General features: G+C 34.5%; 2 protein-coding genes across 3 annotated transcripts; both read right to left on the bottom strand.

Annotated features, from left to right (window-relative positions):
• Positions 1 to 1,744: 1,744 nt before the first annotated feature.
• Positions 1,745 to 8,195, bottom strand: LOC114168572 (Saccharopine dehydrogenase). Of its 2 annotated transcripts, none has more exons than XM_028053449.2 (13): positions 7,906 to 8,195; positions 7,717 to 7,814; positions 7,533 to 7,615; positions 7,289 to 7,415; positions 6,513 to 6,573; positions 6,020 to 6,117; positions 5,836 to 5,920; positions 5,533 to 5,656; positions 4,152 to 4,253; positions 3,939 to 4,003; positions 2,313 to 2,394; positions 2,121 to 2,203; positions 1,745 to 2,031 (listed from the first exon to the last, which is right to left on the bottom strand). In XM_028053449.2, the coding sequence occupies exons 1-13, from the start codon at positions 8,124 to 8,126 to the stop codon at positions 1,974 to 1,976; spliced, it is 1,287 nt and encodes a 428-aa protein (XP_027909250.1). In that variant the 5' UTR covers positions 8,127 to 8,195; the 3' UTR covers positions 1,745 to 1,973. The 2 variants fall into 2 exon arrangements, with proteins under 2 accessions (XP_027909250.1, XP_027909251.1); XM_028053450.2 differs by having other exon boundaries at positions 2,121 to 2,200; positions 7,906 to 8,193.
• A 1,019-nt stretch (positions 8,196 to 9,214) lies between these two features.
• On the bottom strand, positions 9,215 to 16,149 carry LOC114169485 (beta-adaptin-like protein C). Its single transcript, XM_028054652.2, has 15 exons — positions 15,897 to 16,149; positions 15,091 to 15,288; positions 14,563 to 14,676; positions 14,150 to 14,400; positions 13,578 to 13,713; positions 13,315 to 13,494; positions 13,094 to 13,186; positions 12,382 to 12,593; positions 12,185 to 12,248; positions 11,931 to 12,110; positions 11,531 to 11,623; positions 10,818 to 11,209; positions 10,195 to 10,384; positions 9,909 to 10,112; positions 9,215 to 9,780 (listed from the first exon to the last, which is right to left on the bottom strand). Exons 1-15 carry the CDS (start codon positions 15,981 to 15,983, stop codon positions 9,481 to 9,483), a joined length of 2,694 nt encoding a protein of 897 aa, XP_027910453.1. The 5' UTR covers positions 15,984 to 16,149; the 3' UTR covers positions 9,215 to 9,480.
• Between the last annotated feature and the right edge of the window lie 11 nt (positions 16,150 to 16,160).

Genomic DNA, 16,160 nt, shown 5'->3' with positions numbered 1-16,160 from the left:
GGAAAACCAAAATTTCATGTGGGTCCTACCAACGAAATTAGGAAATCATGTAAGATTTGAATATATTTTGATTTACTTTTAATCTATTATTTTAATCATTCTTTAATTATTATTTTTTATTTTTTTATAATAGTGTAATGTGATATCTAAAAATAATTAAATTGATGGGTTAAAATTAATCAAAATATCATTATTTTAATCTTTTAAGAAGAAAAAGAATGACTTCACCTGATGCAATTTGTCTTCTTTATTTCTCTGTATGACATGATGCTTTGTAGGGCCAGGGATGGTAGCAAAACTTATCACGTTTTGGAACTTGTGATGGTGTAGGGTAGCTTTGTTTCCTTTTAATTCACACGTTAGTTTTGTTCTCTTAGAAGTGGGGTGTGTGCTTCGTTAAGTGCCACATGCAATTTGTTTTCTTTCTCTTAACCAAGTAAGGCTGGAATCATGAGTTCGTGGAGTGGCATGTAAGGGTGTGGACACTAGTTAGTAGCCTCTATTTATCTTGGTTTAAAATATTCATAGCTTTGCTTTATCTTCCTTTAATTATTGCATGTTTAGACGCGTTAGGGAGACCCACACTATGTCATGTATTTTGTCATATTTAAAGTGTATTCGCGTGATATGTTTATGTGTATTTATTGTCTGCAATAATCGTATAACGGGTGTTATATGAAAACAGAAAGTAAAATAGTAATACAGATGCTTTTGATATGGAGTAAGTTGACAGATACTTTTGATATGGAGTAAGTTGACGAGAAGAAAGAATGAACTCAAAATTTTTATTAGTTTTTATTAAATTCTTTTAAAATAAGAGTGATGTAATTTCTTTTACTTTATTATTTGTAAAGTTTTATACAATTTATGTTTTTTACTACAAAATCTTATAATTATTTTGAAATTTTTATTGAAGTACGTTTTGTCAATAATAGTTTTTAATAAGTGTACATTTTTATAACTTTTGGAGTGGTGCATTCTTCTAAACTCTTGAGCCGCTTTTAATTTTTTTTACTATCTCAAAATTCAGCTTGAATCTATCTGTGCAACAATTTGTTCCAGTAATGTCTGCGTTGGATAACTTTTGCTACACGTATCAGCTTTGTAGATATGACGAGGTGATTCAGCTGACCATGACCTTCGCAGTTTGGCTGCTGAAACAAGCACCTGAAGCTTGAAAATTTTGCATTATGGTCGGGCAAGGTATTTTCTTTAGACATCTAAAATTTACCCACACAATTTCATATTGAGATGTATAGACGAAATTTAATCATACCACCACAGCTATTGTAATTACCATGCCCAGTTGTTAGGAATCCCACCAATGAATGGGAAATATTATGGTTAAGGCTGGAACTGAAATCACGTGTAAAACTTCTATATCATGTTAGTTAAACCAATGCTTTTAAAAGAAACAAAAGGTATACTATAAAGTAATCCGAGATCATAGTATGAATACTGTTCTTGAACAAATTTACACCACAATAAATGCTGAATATGTATACTGCTTTATACTAGTTTCAAAACAAATTGGGTTCACTCATAACATGAGTAACCCTTAATTGAATAATTGGTGACTTTTAGTTAATATGGTTCCGTTTTTTCTCCTCGAGTTTCTTGTTTTACTAGAGCTGTAAAGAATAAACATCATCACTCCTTTGGGGCCTTATTTAAAAGAAAAAGGGGGGAATTTTAGAAGTAACATCCTTGTCATGGGTAACAACTGCTAAATTAAAATCACAGATGACAAAATTCTGTTTTCTTTTCTTACCGAAGAAGGTTATATATAGGTCATTTTTCATCTAACAAATCCAAACAGATAAGCATTGTGTGCATTATTCTTATGGACACCTATTAATTAATCTCGTACACGCATGAAAATGAACGATGTCCCGAGAACAATACACTTACAGCCTTGCAGTACATTAAAATGAATTTTACTGAATTTCAATTTTGCGGTGGTACGGGCAGACTTATAAGTATATTCCTAACCCGAACTCCTTTGGGTTTGTTTCAACCCTCCATGGTGACCTGTTTATTTTTCAGAAACCGAAAAAAAAATTAACATTTCCAAATTCACCAATAATACAGAACACGGGCACTATGATTAGAAAGTGTACCTGTTCATTACAAAGTTAAACGTTCCCTGGCTAGCACGCTCTAGAAGAACTTCTCTTGCTTCAATAGGAATTCCTTGAGGCTGCTAGTAGAATTGGATGAAATTCTCATATATTTGTTTGCAAAAAATTGTCCTATATTTCCCCTTTTAGATTGCAAAGAATAAAATAAAATTGAGAGGTCGACACACATACCTCTTCAGGAAACCAGACTCCTGGCTGAGTGCTTCCTTCAAGAATTGCAAGTGCAAAAGCAGCCGTTGAAATTCCAACGGATCTGAAAAACGTGCACAGCTGCATTCGTCATTACCAATAAAAAGAAACTACATTCCGGGTTTTATGAGATCAGAATCTACTGACGGTTGTTCATGCGGAAAATTGTAGAAATTGATAGACCAAGAGTTTAACAGGCTTGGGTAAATTTTTCATTTAAGAGGGAAAAATAAGAAAAAAAGATAAAAATTATTTTTTTATAAATTAACTTAGTTTATACATAGATTAACTTGTAGAATATATTGTTTATTTAATTTGTTGAAGTTGTGTATAAGTTAGTTTTAAATTACTGAAAAATTGATATATCACTCCTCCTGCTTCTGACTAAATGCGTACTAGTATAGCTCATGGTGTTTTCGGAGACACCTCCAAAGTTTAGAAGCTTTTCATCTATGCCATCGAGCATCTCAATAGTATTGGCACTCTACTTGGCATGTTTTTGATCTTAATATTTTTGTATAATTCATCACATCCGGTAACATCTTTCCTTTTCTTTTTTCTTTTTTTAATTCCAATGTGAATTTCTATACATATAGTTTTGGTGTTTCATATAGGGTTAAATATGTTTTTGGTCCCTTAACTTTCAATGAATTTTGGAATTAGTCTATTTCGAAACTTTGGACCAATTTAGTCCTCCATCTTTCGAAATACGTGGATTGAATCCTTTTAATCAAATTTTGTTAATTTTGTTTGACACTTGAAGCTTGTTTCATAATAACATTTGACTTAACATTAAAGCATAAATGTATCAAACAGTATAAACAACTCAAATACAATCCTGAAATGCGTATGAAATATCAAATAAATCTAACAAAATTTTATTAAAAGGACTAAATCCACGTATTTCGAAAGATGAAGGACTAAATTAGTCCAAAGTTTCGAAATGGACTAATTCCAAAATTCACTGAAAGTTAAGGGACTAAAAACATATTTAACCCTTTCATATAGCATGTTTTGCATGTCTTGTTAGTATTTTTTTTATAGGTCTTCAAGAATGCTGCATATATGGAGTGATTGCAATTTTACACATGAAGTGTGTTTGTAATATAATTTTTCAAGATAATAAAACAATCTGACTCAGGATCTGAATGTAGATTTAAGAAGAACCACAGCAATATAAAATTTCGTATGTCCTTTTTTCTTTATCATTTCTCTTATTTTGTGTTCTTTGTATTTTCTTGGATGATAAGTGAACTTGATTTCTTTATTTTAGTACTCTAATAAAATGTTTCAAAGAAAATTTTCTAAGATTCTATTGGTGAAATTAAAAACTTTTGAACACAATTCTACCTTCTTGACATTCTACAACCTGTTTTTCTTGCATTTTGTTCTTTTTAATGAAGGTGTGGGTTAGATATTATATACTTCACCTTTATAGAAAAAGCAAAGGTCATGAAAATCTTGTAGCAGAAATATTTCAAATTCAATATCCCATTAAATATATTGACATAATATAAAAAAAAAAAGTAACAGAAACTAGCTTAATGTAAGCATGGTTAAAACTTTGCACAAAATTTTACCAAAAAATTAGAGAAAAGGAAAACTCACACTGAAAGTCTCTTGTGACTGAATAGACCAACAGTATGGCGTCCACTTGCGCACTCCAAATCAACCTGTCCATTGGGAGGGAGGGGTTAAAGTAAATAAGTAGTTTATATTCGCACTTTAATAATATTATAATTTATAACAAACAACTACGTAATTTATAGAAGAAAAAGATGGTTAAATGAGTAATAGGTTAACCCTTTGCATTCCCCTCACCCTCATTGATACGCGTTCTCCAGCAATCCCATCCAATGCTCTTACAAAAGGATCAAACAACTGAACCAAACTTTGTACTTTATTTCTGTCTCTCAGAAATTCCTGCATGTTTAATCACACGTAACTGTCAGATTAATCAACAACATAATCTTCAAAGTCGATTTTCATTGAAGCTAAAGTTAAACAGTTTCCTGCACATGATAAAGCAGATAAAAATATTTTCAGATTTATTAAATTACAGGAAAAGGAAATCTGGTATATTATTATCCCAATCGCATTTTGATAGAACATCTTGCACTAAGGTGCAGAATGTCAAGGGGAATGACAGCATTGGATAGAAGTTGTTGTGACTAGTGTGCCAGTGTGATCAGCGCACAGTTAGGTTGCATTGTAACAACTTGATGGTGGGAATAGATCAAAGAGAAAACAGGACAGGAAAAGTTTGGGAAATTGTGAATGAGGTTTTAGGTAGAAGGGAGCACAACACTTGAAGTTCCTGCGGTGTCTCTTATTTTTTTCACTTCTATTTCTTTTCTTTTCGTGAGTTTGCAGTTAGCACACATTTTCTGGACCGCTAACTCACTGATATTGGAACTCAGAGTAAATAATACGGATTCAGTTCAAATAACTAACATATTGTTTCGGAATATGCTTTTTCAAAAAAAAAATATAGATCAGTGTCGAAAGAAAAATCACAGGTTGATCAAGTTTATACAGCTCTATTCCGTGTAACTACATGAACTTCATTGCTATCAACATAATATTATCAAAATAAACAGATACGACCATTAAAGTAGACTATATGTAAATGATTTTTCCATGATAATATATTTTGAAAGCTAATAATAATCCTCTACAAGTTACTGATGGTAGGAGAGTTGAAATAGCAAACTGAGTTCCAGTTTTGCAAATTGACATTTCAAACTATGGTTCCCTAGATTTCATTGTCAAAGAATTTAGATTGCACAAATTCAACTTTTAAAAATGAAATCACTTAAAACAACAATTGCATAGCATAGGCTCAAATATTACATAGTGCATTACCAAAGGATGTAGCTATTTGAAGCGCATATAAATTGAATCAAAGCTTCCAAATATAGATCAAGGTTAGTATAATGGTCAAATAACCTACAAAACTAACTATTGTCGTTGTTATCCTCCTTTGTTTGCATCATAACATCAGGTTTCAGGACATTCCGGGCTCACAATAAGTTTAAAGGAAATACTTCTTAACTGACAGCATCACAATTTCCAGATCCATCTCATTATAGAGGTAGTAACGTAACAATAGCAATATTACATGCACAGAATATTTTCATGCATACTGTTATCAATTAGACTTATCTTCAACTAAGTCGGTCCAAGTCAATCAAGAGCATACCAGGGGAAGAAGTGTTGTCATAGCTTCCATTCCCCAATTCCAGAAAAATGGTGCTGTTCCAAATCGAGCACTTACAGTTGGCACTCCTAAAATCTCATGTGCACTGCTAACCTCCGGTAAATTCCTGAAAACCATGTATTGAGGTGGAATCCTAATTTCTGAAGAAAGCAAATATATAGGGGTAATTAAATCAATTTGTTGTGGACAATCTATCATATAGGACTGATTATGAAGCAGTATGACTTTCGTTTCCTACAGTGGGTATTCTGACTTCCAATGCTTTTTATATTCCATCAAACTTACAATAGATAAACATCTCGTTTGCCAATTCCTTTTCCAAAGTCAATGTTGAGCATTGCACTATATGGCTTCATTCTGATCTTCTCTCCTAGTTGAACATTCCAGCATCATCATTTAATCCTACAAACAAAATGGTAATTTAATCTAGATAAAATAAACAACTAGATCAAGCTCTTTAGACAACAACCTTTGTTATACGCAACTACTTCCTCTCCCAGCAGCAAGAAGCTTGTAGCCAATATGGTTGGACCAGCACCACCAGTTCCAGCTGTGTAGTAGTAGAATCTGAGTTGACATAGTACCTTATTAGTGCTGAATCAACATGAAGCTCAGAAAAGAAACAAACAAGAATATTTTTCTTGTCTTTTTTGGATTCTTTATTTTTGCCATATTTCAGGCTGTGCTTATTACACCTCAGCAGGTAATAGGATGAAATATGCATTAAATTAGTAAAAGAACTTATTCCCTACATACCAGAATGGAAATAATTTAATAACATACAACTTTAAGGATGCATTTGATGTGCAAAATGTTTCATTTCATTATCAATTATCTAACATGTATATTCATAACATATCAAGGAATTCAACATATGATGAGAATTGACCCATCAACCAAAATAGATTTGCCTTTAAAATAATAAATCATAAATTTAGAACTATATAAGAAGATCCACCGACCTTAGCCTCTCTGGCTTATCTTTACTTTCATTTGCTGCACGGACTAGCTCTGCTGCCATGACTGTACAATTATAGGAAGTGTTAGCAACCAAAATACAGCAGAGGAAACAAGAGTGTCATTTACCATAAATCACGATCTGCCCCTAACGCCACTCTAATTAACAAAGAATATTGCTGTCAATCTGCATGCACTCTCTATCTCGTATGTATAGCAACATATACTCAATTTAGATAAAACTTTCCCTCAGTTAAAATTAACCTGTACTTCTCAACTTTTTTTTACACATGAACCCATGGAGGAACCCAATAGTTACGGATGGAGCCGTGCCATATAAATAGCATGAATAGGTCAAGCAAAGTTGCAAATGCATACTTTATCGCACACAGTTGAGTACAAATAAAAGTGAAACTAAAATCAACAATTTGTGGGTATCTTTGAGTAAACTTCTCCATAGTCACTTGTACTAAAAGAATACGGAAAAAATAAATAAACAAGCTTCAGCACAAGCCAAGATTAGTTTATACATTACTTAGTTTCCTAACACAAACACTCATAATTTTCATAATTATTAATTTTAACTCTTAAGCTAATTTAAATTTAAGAAGAAACTCGTTTACTTTTTTCTTCTTCTAATTTTCTCTTATAGAAGTGCTTTACTTTCGATAATCAAATGCTATTCACGTTAGTTTAATATAAATTGGTGATGAAAATTTTTCATATTATTTTCTGGTCCTGATTGGAAACATAACAACACTGCCGACAGGTAGGTAAGCACCATTGCTAACTCCAGGGTATATTCCTGCTGTTGTTATAGCAGGAATATTTGCATCCAACGCCCTTTTCATCAAGGATTTTGCACGCCATGCGTAGCTCGTGTCATCACAAACATCAATATACGCAGTCTGCGGCAAGAAACATACAATTAAATTTTTTAAATGTCTATACGCTAAGATGCATGCACAGCAGCACAGAACACTGAACTTAACAATTCAGAAACTATGATAGCAAATAGAAGCTACCTTAGTATTTATTGCAGCTTCAAGCACGGTACACCTTTCTGCGCGTTGGAAGGGACCAGCAGCATGAATTACGAGATCTACACCTGCACAGATTCACATTTACAATTACAACTTTCAAAATCGATTTCAATTCATAGGACACAATACACTGAACGGGAATTGGTAGCGAGCGAGAACAATTTACTTTTCAACGCAGTTTCCAGTGAATTCACGTCGTCGATGTCAACACGAGCAAACTCTGCATTTCCTCCAAGTTTAGCGGTGAGAGCCTCACCTTTCTCCCTGACACACGTGCCATGCACACACGAATTAGAACTACACGCAAACACGATTTTAGCAGCGGTGCGTGTGACGCACGGGAACCGTGACTGACCTGTTTCGACCGGCGACGAGGATTTGAAGATCGGGACAGAAGTTTGAGAGCGCAATGGCGGTGGATCCTCCGACCCGGCCAGTCCCACCGAGGACGAGAATTCTCGAGTTGCGGATTTTCTCCGGCAGCGGCACTTCGGTGACCTTGTTAGTGGCGGTGGCGGTGGCCCTCAAATTCAATGGCGTCCATTTCAAATTCAGAGATAATGAAAGTGGCGGCATGGAATTCAGTTTACTCTTCTTTCTCTGAGCACACTTCGCAGTAGTACATTCGTTATCGCAACACACTTTATCCCTGGGGTCATTAAAAAATGTTCAATACTTGGCAAAATCCACGCCACAAGTCATATTTTATAATATCTAATTTAATATTTAATGAATTCGATACGGTTTTAAAAAGCGAATGAGTAAGTAACGACTCCGAGAGCATGTTAATTTTATCAAGTCATCAAAAGTCACTTTACTAATCAAATGTATATAATTTTTAATTTAAGAAGAAGAAATACATAAGAAACTAGTATAAATATTTGATTTCTCGAAAGAAAATAAATAAATAAAACGCTATCTTGCACAAATAAAGATCCTCGCCTGTAATAGAGGGAGACCAGACCAACATACCGTGTCTTGGACCACGTAAGGGACATTCCTTATAATCGGAGTTAAATATGTTTATAATTGATAAATTTTGAAATGAATTGAAGTTAATTTTTAATTTAAATTTGGATATTTTGGTATATCAATTTTAAAAATAAATCTTTTTAATTTATCAAATGATATAAATAGTTAAAATACCAAACTTGTTTTACAAATAAAAATAATTATACAATTGAAATTAAAGCTAAATGATTTCAAATTAACAAACCTAATACTCATCGCAATTCAATTTCAGTTAATATTTCTTCTTCAGGTATTAGCATTCAAATTTAATTTGTTTACAACTCTCTGACATTAACAAAAAATGGATTATATAAATAAATTCATATAAAATTTTAGAGCTGATAATTAAAACAATTCAAGTCTCACGTTACTCTCTAAAATACTAAAATCAATAATAAACCATGTACAATATTGGAAGCTTAAATATGATTAGAAGATATTTAATAATTATTTAACACCGTTAATGTATTTATTTTAATAAAAAATTATTAAAATATAACTTACATTCATATAGGAAGGGAAAGCAGTATATATTTTAAAATAAAAATGGAGATGAATGTAATTTAAGAAACTTTGCTGGAAGAGAACTTGCACTTGTTACAAGTTTGAACCTCTCTTTGTCCTCAGGATGAATCTATTTTATAATGAGATGATTGTGCAAAGAACATATAATATATATAATACAAAAATGTTAATAGCATCTAAGTAATCATAGTTTTTACAAACAAATCACAATATTACAAACCATACAAACCTCTCAACAAACGTTGTCCACATGACCACATCTATGCATCAGTGGGTAATCTTTTTCGAATTTACAACCCCTGTTCAGAATATCTATCAAAGATGCTAGCAAAAGTAATGTATGAACAAAACTAATAAAAAATTGATGACACAATAAATGATGATGATAATGATATTAGCTCCTGAGAAGAGTTTCGATGGCTTCGAAGAAAAATGCCGACATTTCAGGGCTTGGTGTCTTGATTGCGCATTTGACACCAGGGTTTCCGACCACTGTGGTAAGCTCAACTAATAACGGTGTCCCTCGAGGGATCTTAGCTGAGAAGTAAAACACATCCTGGTTGGCATTCTTGCGTTTTGCAATAAAGAACACGTTTGATGCAGCGAGTAGGTCCAAAGTCACGTCCACACCGCCAACCACAATGTCTGGGAAGTCCTTGGAAACCTCGTTTGAATCGGGAAGGGACCTCCAAGTCTGTTACACAGATAGTGATCAGCTTAACAAGTGACAAAGTTATAGAATTTGTATAATGTTTCGCATTATGTACAAAGAATCAAAAGTTTATTGCAGTGTAAAAGAATCAGAACAATGAAAAGGTATACCTCCAAGAAAGTAGAACGTTCCATTTTACCATCCTCGGTAAAAAGGACATGGAAGGAGAATTTATCGTTAAAATACCACACGGGTTGCTGGTTGTTTTTTACAGCAACCTGCAGAAGTGAGTTAGGAGGACCTTGGGACATGTTCTGGAACAAAACCATAGGAAGGAGTGTTCTAGTTGATGTTCCAGGTTGCAATTGTGGAACCTGAAAGGTAAGTGACCAATTATTAGAAATTATTCGGTAGAAGTCTAGAAGTAAAACTAAATGGGAATTGGACAATAATAACCTGAAGGGGTCCAGCAGCTGCTAGACCAAATGTGTTCTTGTTAAACTGAATCATGAAGCCGTCAAGTGGAACTTGAGTGCTGTTTTCAAACAACATACTGTAAAATATTTGACCATCTTGCCTGGTCAGCTGTGCACTGATTTGTAAACCCTGACCAGTAGAAGCGGGAAGTACAATAGGCAATGCTGGTCTGCATGCAGGGCAAAAGATATAATTAAGCATGATATCATGGAGGAAAGACGATCATTTGACAACTCTTATAAGAGTAAAATAGTCTTAACAAAAGTTAACTTTTATATTTATAAAAAAAAAAAAGAGAAAGTGAATAGTAATGAGAGACATGGTCAAATGGTACTAAAAATAAGAGTGGTGTCAAAATACCAGGGTTCTTTCGGAAATGCAAAGTAATGAAAGTTTCAATCACAACTGTTCCAAACTCGTGAAAAAGTTTTAACATTGAATAGTACCATGGCATTGTAAAAATTATCATTAATCTCTTTCTGTAGAAAGGAAATCATCTTTTTTATTCATAGAAGCGAGTAAATGCAACACTTCTAAGAGGGCATAGTTAATTTAGGTAGGAAATTAAGTAAAACCACAATCTACTTCCCAGTTTTACTCACCCGGCAGGAGTAGCTGTCTGATCAAGAGGAACAACAGAATCATCCATGCCCATCAAATCCCCAAGTAAATCAGGGACAAGGGCACTAGGTGGAGGTGAAGCTGGTGCAACAGATGCAGGCACTGAATAGCTTGAACTTGGTGGTGAAGCAGCCCCATTAGCAGGATTCGCATGTGACTCAGAATACCCTATTTCATCTCCCTCGGGATAGTCACCATCTTCAGTTTTCTGGGCTAAAGAGTGTGTGCGGGTCACAAATGCATCTGGGGGCTTGTGATAAACAGATGATAAGGTAGCAATGTTGACAAGAAGCTCGTCAAGTAGGGACGGATCAAGTTGGTTTGAGTCATCAGTTATCACTGGCTTCTCCGCTAACACAACATCCTTGGCTGCCTGGGGAAGATAAAAAAAGGTATGTACGTACAACTAGAAATTTGTGTCCCAAAAAGAAATTAAAAATAGTAAGGGGGAAAAGTATCATTTGAATGTGGTTAGGAACTAAAATCTAGTTAATGATAGATGGTGAATCGAATGTGCATACATAATCTTTGGCAAAGAATGATAAAATACATGAACAACGTCTCTGTGAAGAGTAAACAGTTAATAAATAAGTTTAGCTTGACTATCCAATCTTCAGTCAGGTATCCACCTGAACAGATTATGTTGGAAAGATCAAAGAGAAAAGAGACAAAATTCTTATTCAAGTAAACAAACCTCAGGGTCAGTTGAGAGGAGACGCCAATATATGTATGCTCGATCTCGCAAATCAGGATTATCTGTTTCCGCAGTAGCATTGTTCAAAACAACCTGTGATGATTAACTTATAAAGTCAAACTATGCATACCAGCATAAGAAGAATAAACATGAAACAAATCACAACATTTTTGAGGAACAATTTAAAGGAGGCTCTTAAAATAACTTAATAGATGAGTGGTGACAGAATGCTAGACTTGTCTTCCAGATTTGGTTCCGATCTATAATTCATAGATGGGATGGGGGCTTGGGGAGAATCAATGTAGATAAATGATAACGGCAGAAAGAGTACCAAAGATATCCATTTGAATTGAGAGAAAACAAGTAAGATGTGAACAAAGCAAGCATTATATGGCAGGACCTGAATCATCTGCTGTGGGCCTTCAGTTGGCTTCTTGAGGAAAAGTTTCACAGTGGCCGTTAACAATTGTAGTTGGACTTGTGCAGGTTCTTCAGGGAAATTTTCCAAGAAACTTTCCAGAAGTTCATCAGCATTGTCAATTCTCTCCGCATATTCACCAATTATCCAAATCATTGATGCCTATCCTCGAAGGAAAAGGGATGAAAACATAAGCATTCGTGATGAAAATTATAAAGGCACATAAAGAAACATACCTTGGCTTCAGGCTCGTCCAAAGTATCTAAGTTCTCACAAAGTGTTGCAATTATGGACTCATAGCTACAAAAATGACAGATTCAAATTTTCAAAGTTTGAATGTGATAAATCTAAACTCAAACATACAATCTTTTGTAGCGCAGCCCCTCCCCACCCACATCCAAAAAAAAAGAAAGATAAGAAAAAATTTTAGTACGTGTTGGGGTATCTTCTAAATATATCTTTGATAACAATGATGGCCTCTTGAACCACATAATTTACTTTTATCTTGATCAATTCAAGCAAAACACTGATACATCTTTCAGCTGCTCTTTCTAATTTGATGGCACAACGACCAATTGCACGAACTGCTTTTCTAACGAAATCTACGTCAACTTCAGTAGCATATTCCTTAAATTCCAATAAAACCTGCCAACATCGTAATTTAAAGGTTAATAAAAATTAAAACTGACCACATATATAATATACCAAATAGAATAAAGCTGCATGGACCAAAAGTTTTACAACAAATCTGTCATGAGTGATGATAGTGATCCATGCTTGGAGGGGGTAAATTTTACAAGTGAAAAATTGATCTACTAAATTACATGAATATACACATGAAAAGGTTACAATTTTGTACCAAACAAATGAAGGAAATATGAGTTTCATTATTAAATAGGATAACCTCTTTTCAATAGAAAAGGAAATTTCAGTACAGAGCACAAAGAAAATACAAGGATAAATTATCCTCCACAACCAAACTATCAACAAAACAATTAGCTAAAATTGGCAAGAGATACTTATGGGATTAGGATAAATGATTAAAGACATCTTTAGTTAGACACTATAGAAATCACCTTTTTACCAAATAAAATAAAAAAATTATAGGGGAAGGGACATACGAACTAAAAGAAAGTAAAGCTTGCCTGATCTATATTTCGGTCTGAAGCAAGTTTTATCATGATTTCTAACTTTTCCATTTTCACATAGATCGGATCATTGTACTTGCAGAAGAACACCTACAAAAAGAGTAAGAACAGCTCCATAATGACAGCATCCTCCACAATCGGGTACAGAAGTTCTTCACCAGTGCCCAACTATATTATAAATAACTGACAAGTTCACAAACTAAATCTTGGACCAATACCTTAATTTCATGAGCAAGAATTGTGGGTCTTCTTTGTACAATAAGATTGATATTCCGCAGGGCAACATACTGTATCTCAGGTTCTGCTGAGAGCAATGTCACAAGAGGAGGAGCCATTTTTTTACACAGATTCCGAACCACATCAGTACTGGTGATGAGCTCCATCTGTTGAAGGATCATCTGAAAAGCAAGCAAAATGTGATTTCTGAAGCATTAACACTAATATATATCGTAACAAGATAAAAGGTTACAGAAATAAATACCTTAACAGATGATAGTACAACTGCACAATTCGCATGCTGTAACCTCGGTGTAACTCTTTCTACAATGTTTTCGGCCTCACGAGCATCAGCTGCCTTGTATCTAGAAAGAGCGTCCAGTATAAAAACTTGACCCCATCTGATACATTAAGCAATAGCAAGTTATGTTACATTTAATAAATCATATATCATATCAAACTTCAAAGAAGAATAAGGAAAAATCAAGATGGTGACAACTAAAGCAATGACTGATAAATTGCTCACTCAACATGACAAAATAAAGTAGTGATACTTTATGGTCTTAAGATACAAGAGATTCTCTCGCACCATTATGGAGACTCCCCCCTCTCGCCCCCACCATTTTCTAATAATTATAATCTATACAAAAAAATGGTGTGTTACCATATATTGCCCTGATGAAACAAAATCATAACTAATCAGCTGTTCAAGATAGCATCCAAATCTACCAACTACTATTTGCACCCTTGCTCAAGAGGAAGAGAAGTTGCAATATAGCTAAACCCACAGTGTTTTCAGTTTGTAATTCTGATAACAAACATTAAAACATAACTTACTCTGTACATTCATTTAAAGCAGTGAGGAGCTTTGTGAGTGTGGTACTTGTGAGCTCAAAGATGGGTCTACTACTGTTGTCTTGAATTTCAGCAAGTGCTGCCACTGCATTAGCTACAACCATTGGATTATTATCAGATATCAAATCCTTCAGAGAGTCCAAAAAACCCCTGTCCTCAACCAACTCTGCATTTATATCATAAAGCTTTGCGACACAAATGGCTGCTGTCTTACGAACATATGGATCATCATCCTGTCAACATATCACATACAACTGATACAACTAAGGGTAGCAAATAGATGGCTCTAAATACATATTGTCACTCTTATCAATACAATAAGAAATAGAAAATAGTTCAAAATTTTCAAAATCAATAGTAGACAGGTGCAAAATATAACAGCACCGTATGAGTACCTTTAGGCATCTTTGAAGGGGATCACATAGATACTCAGTAATTTTATCAACACGAATGCAGCCCATTGTCCGTACAGCTAAGGCACGAATTAAAGGATTTGGATCTTGCGAATCCTGCAAATCATTTTATAAAAAGAAATTAAAACAAACACACACACGCACACACACAGATCCAGATTTTCTTCCATCACAGAGAGATAGGCAGAACAATATTCAGTTAATGAGTATTATAATCTGTTATTTAAATTTTCTGAAAAACATATCGGTTGGAGTGCTGGGACCACCCTTTGGGTTAATGAACAAGAATTTGAAATGAATTACACAATTTAAAATATATAGTAGAAAAGTTGGGATCTCAAGATGGGGTGGGAACAGGGAATATATTCAATATAGTGAAGACAGGCCATGAAAGCAATACAAATGCAGTACAAGATAATAACAAAAGAAACAGTACATTAAGACTACAAGAGAGAGAGAGAGAGAGAGAGAGAGAAAGACAAACAAAGTAGCGATAATTCCAGCTTTTACCTTCACAAATGTATTTACAGCAAGTATAGCAAGATCAGGCTGGCTCTTGGCATAATTTATCAGGTATAAGTAAACCAACTTTTTCAGCTCCAAATTTTCTGTTTGCATGCAATTCACCACATCTGTGAACAATGAAGAGACATCCTTCCCAACTGTCATAGCAGCAATCACCTTTTTCACTGCATCTTTTCTTTTATCCTGTTAAACAAGGAAAAATAGAAGTAAGATTCCCGTGTCCTCTAGGATGCAAATTTCAACCATGGCATAAAAAGGGAGGGAAAAACATCCAAGAAAACATGTTCACAAACTCCAATCCAAACAGTGAAACAGCAATCTCCATACGATCAGTTGTCAATCAGAACATCAACAAATCTTACCACTAAAATAGTGCAAGATACTAATCCCCAATCGCGTGCTTGGTAGTGAAAACTGATAGAATGATACAAAATTCAAACACGGTGACAATAAAATTCGTAAATGAAATCTGGAACATTAACATAGCAAAAGGCTCCATAGTTTAATAAGTAAATGCCACTCAGTGAAAGTTTTAAGTTGACACACTAAATTTAAAACAGAAATTAAGAGAACTAAATTAAAATCTCTACCAACATTTAAAGAAATCGGAATATTGCTAGTCATCCAATTACTATTTACGTATTGGCGAATTCTCTGATACTTGAAGCTCAAACTGAAAGGAATCGAAAATGCAGACAGAGGGATCGGGCGAAGGATCCAAAAATACAATGCAGAAACGAGAATCGGGAACAACAAAGAAAGACTGTGAATGGATCTGGAGAATGGAATACCTTGTACTGAGAATTTAGCTCCTCTTTGAGTTCTGGGATTTCACCCTTCTTAGTAGTGGAGAAGTACTTGGAATCGTTTCTGCTCATCTTCTCTCACTTTGCACCCTACTCCTTCCTCTTCCCCAGTTCTCGTTCAACTCTTCGTCTCGCCAACAAAGAGTTGCAAAACCAGTACTTGGATCGGTTAACTGTGCTTCTTACGGTCTCACAGATCCAAAACGGTGTCGTAGTCTACCCCTATTCAGAGTTAAGTTTCCCAACGCC

The sequence above is a fragment of the Vigna unguiculata genome, chromosome 11, assembly GCF_037176805.1.
Source record: "Vigna unguiculata cultivar grain cowpea cultivar isolate G323 ecotype 2 chromosome 11, ASM3717680v1, whole genome shotgun sequence".
Classification (NCBI taxonomy): Eukaryota; Viridiplantae; Streptophyta; class Magnoliopsida; order Fabales; family Fabaceae; genus Vigna; species Vigna unguiculata.
Note: the sequence above shows the minus strand (reverse complement) of the source record. Positions and strands in the feature narration are given on the sequence as shown.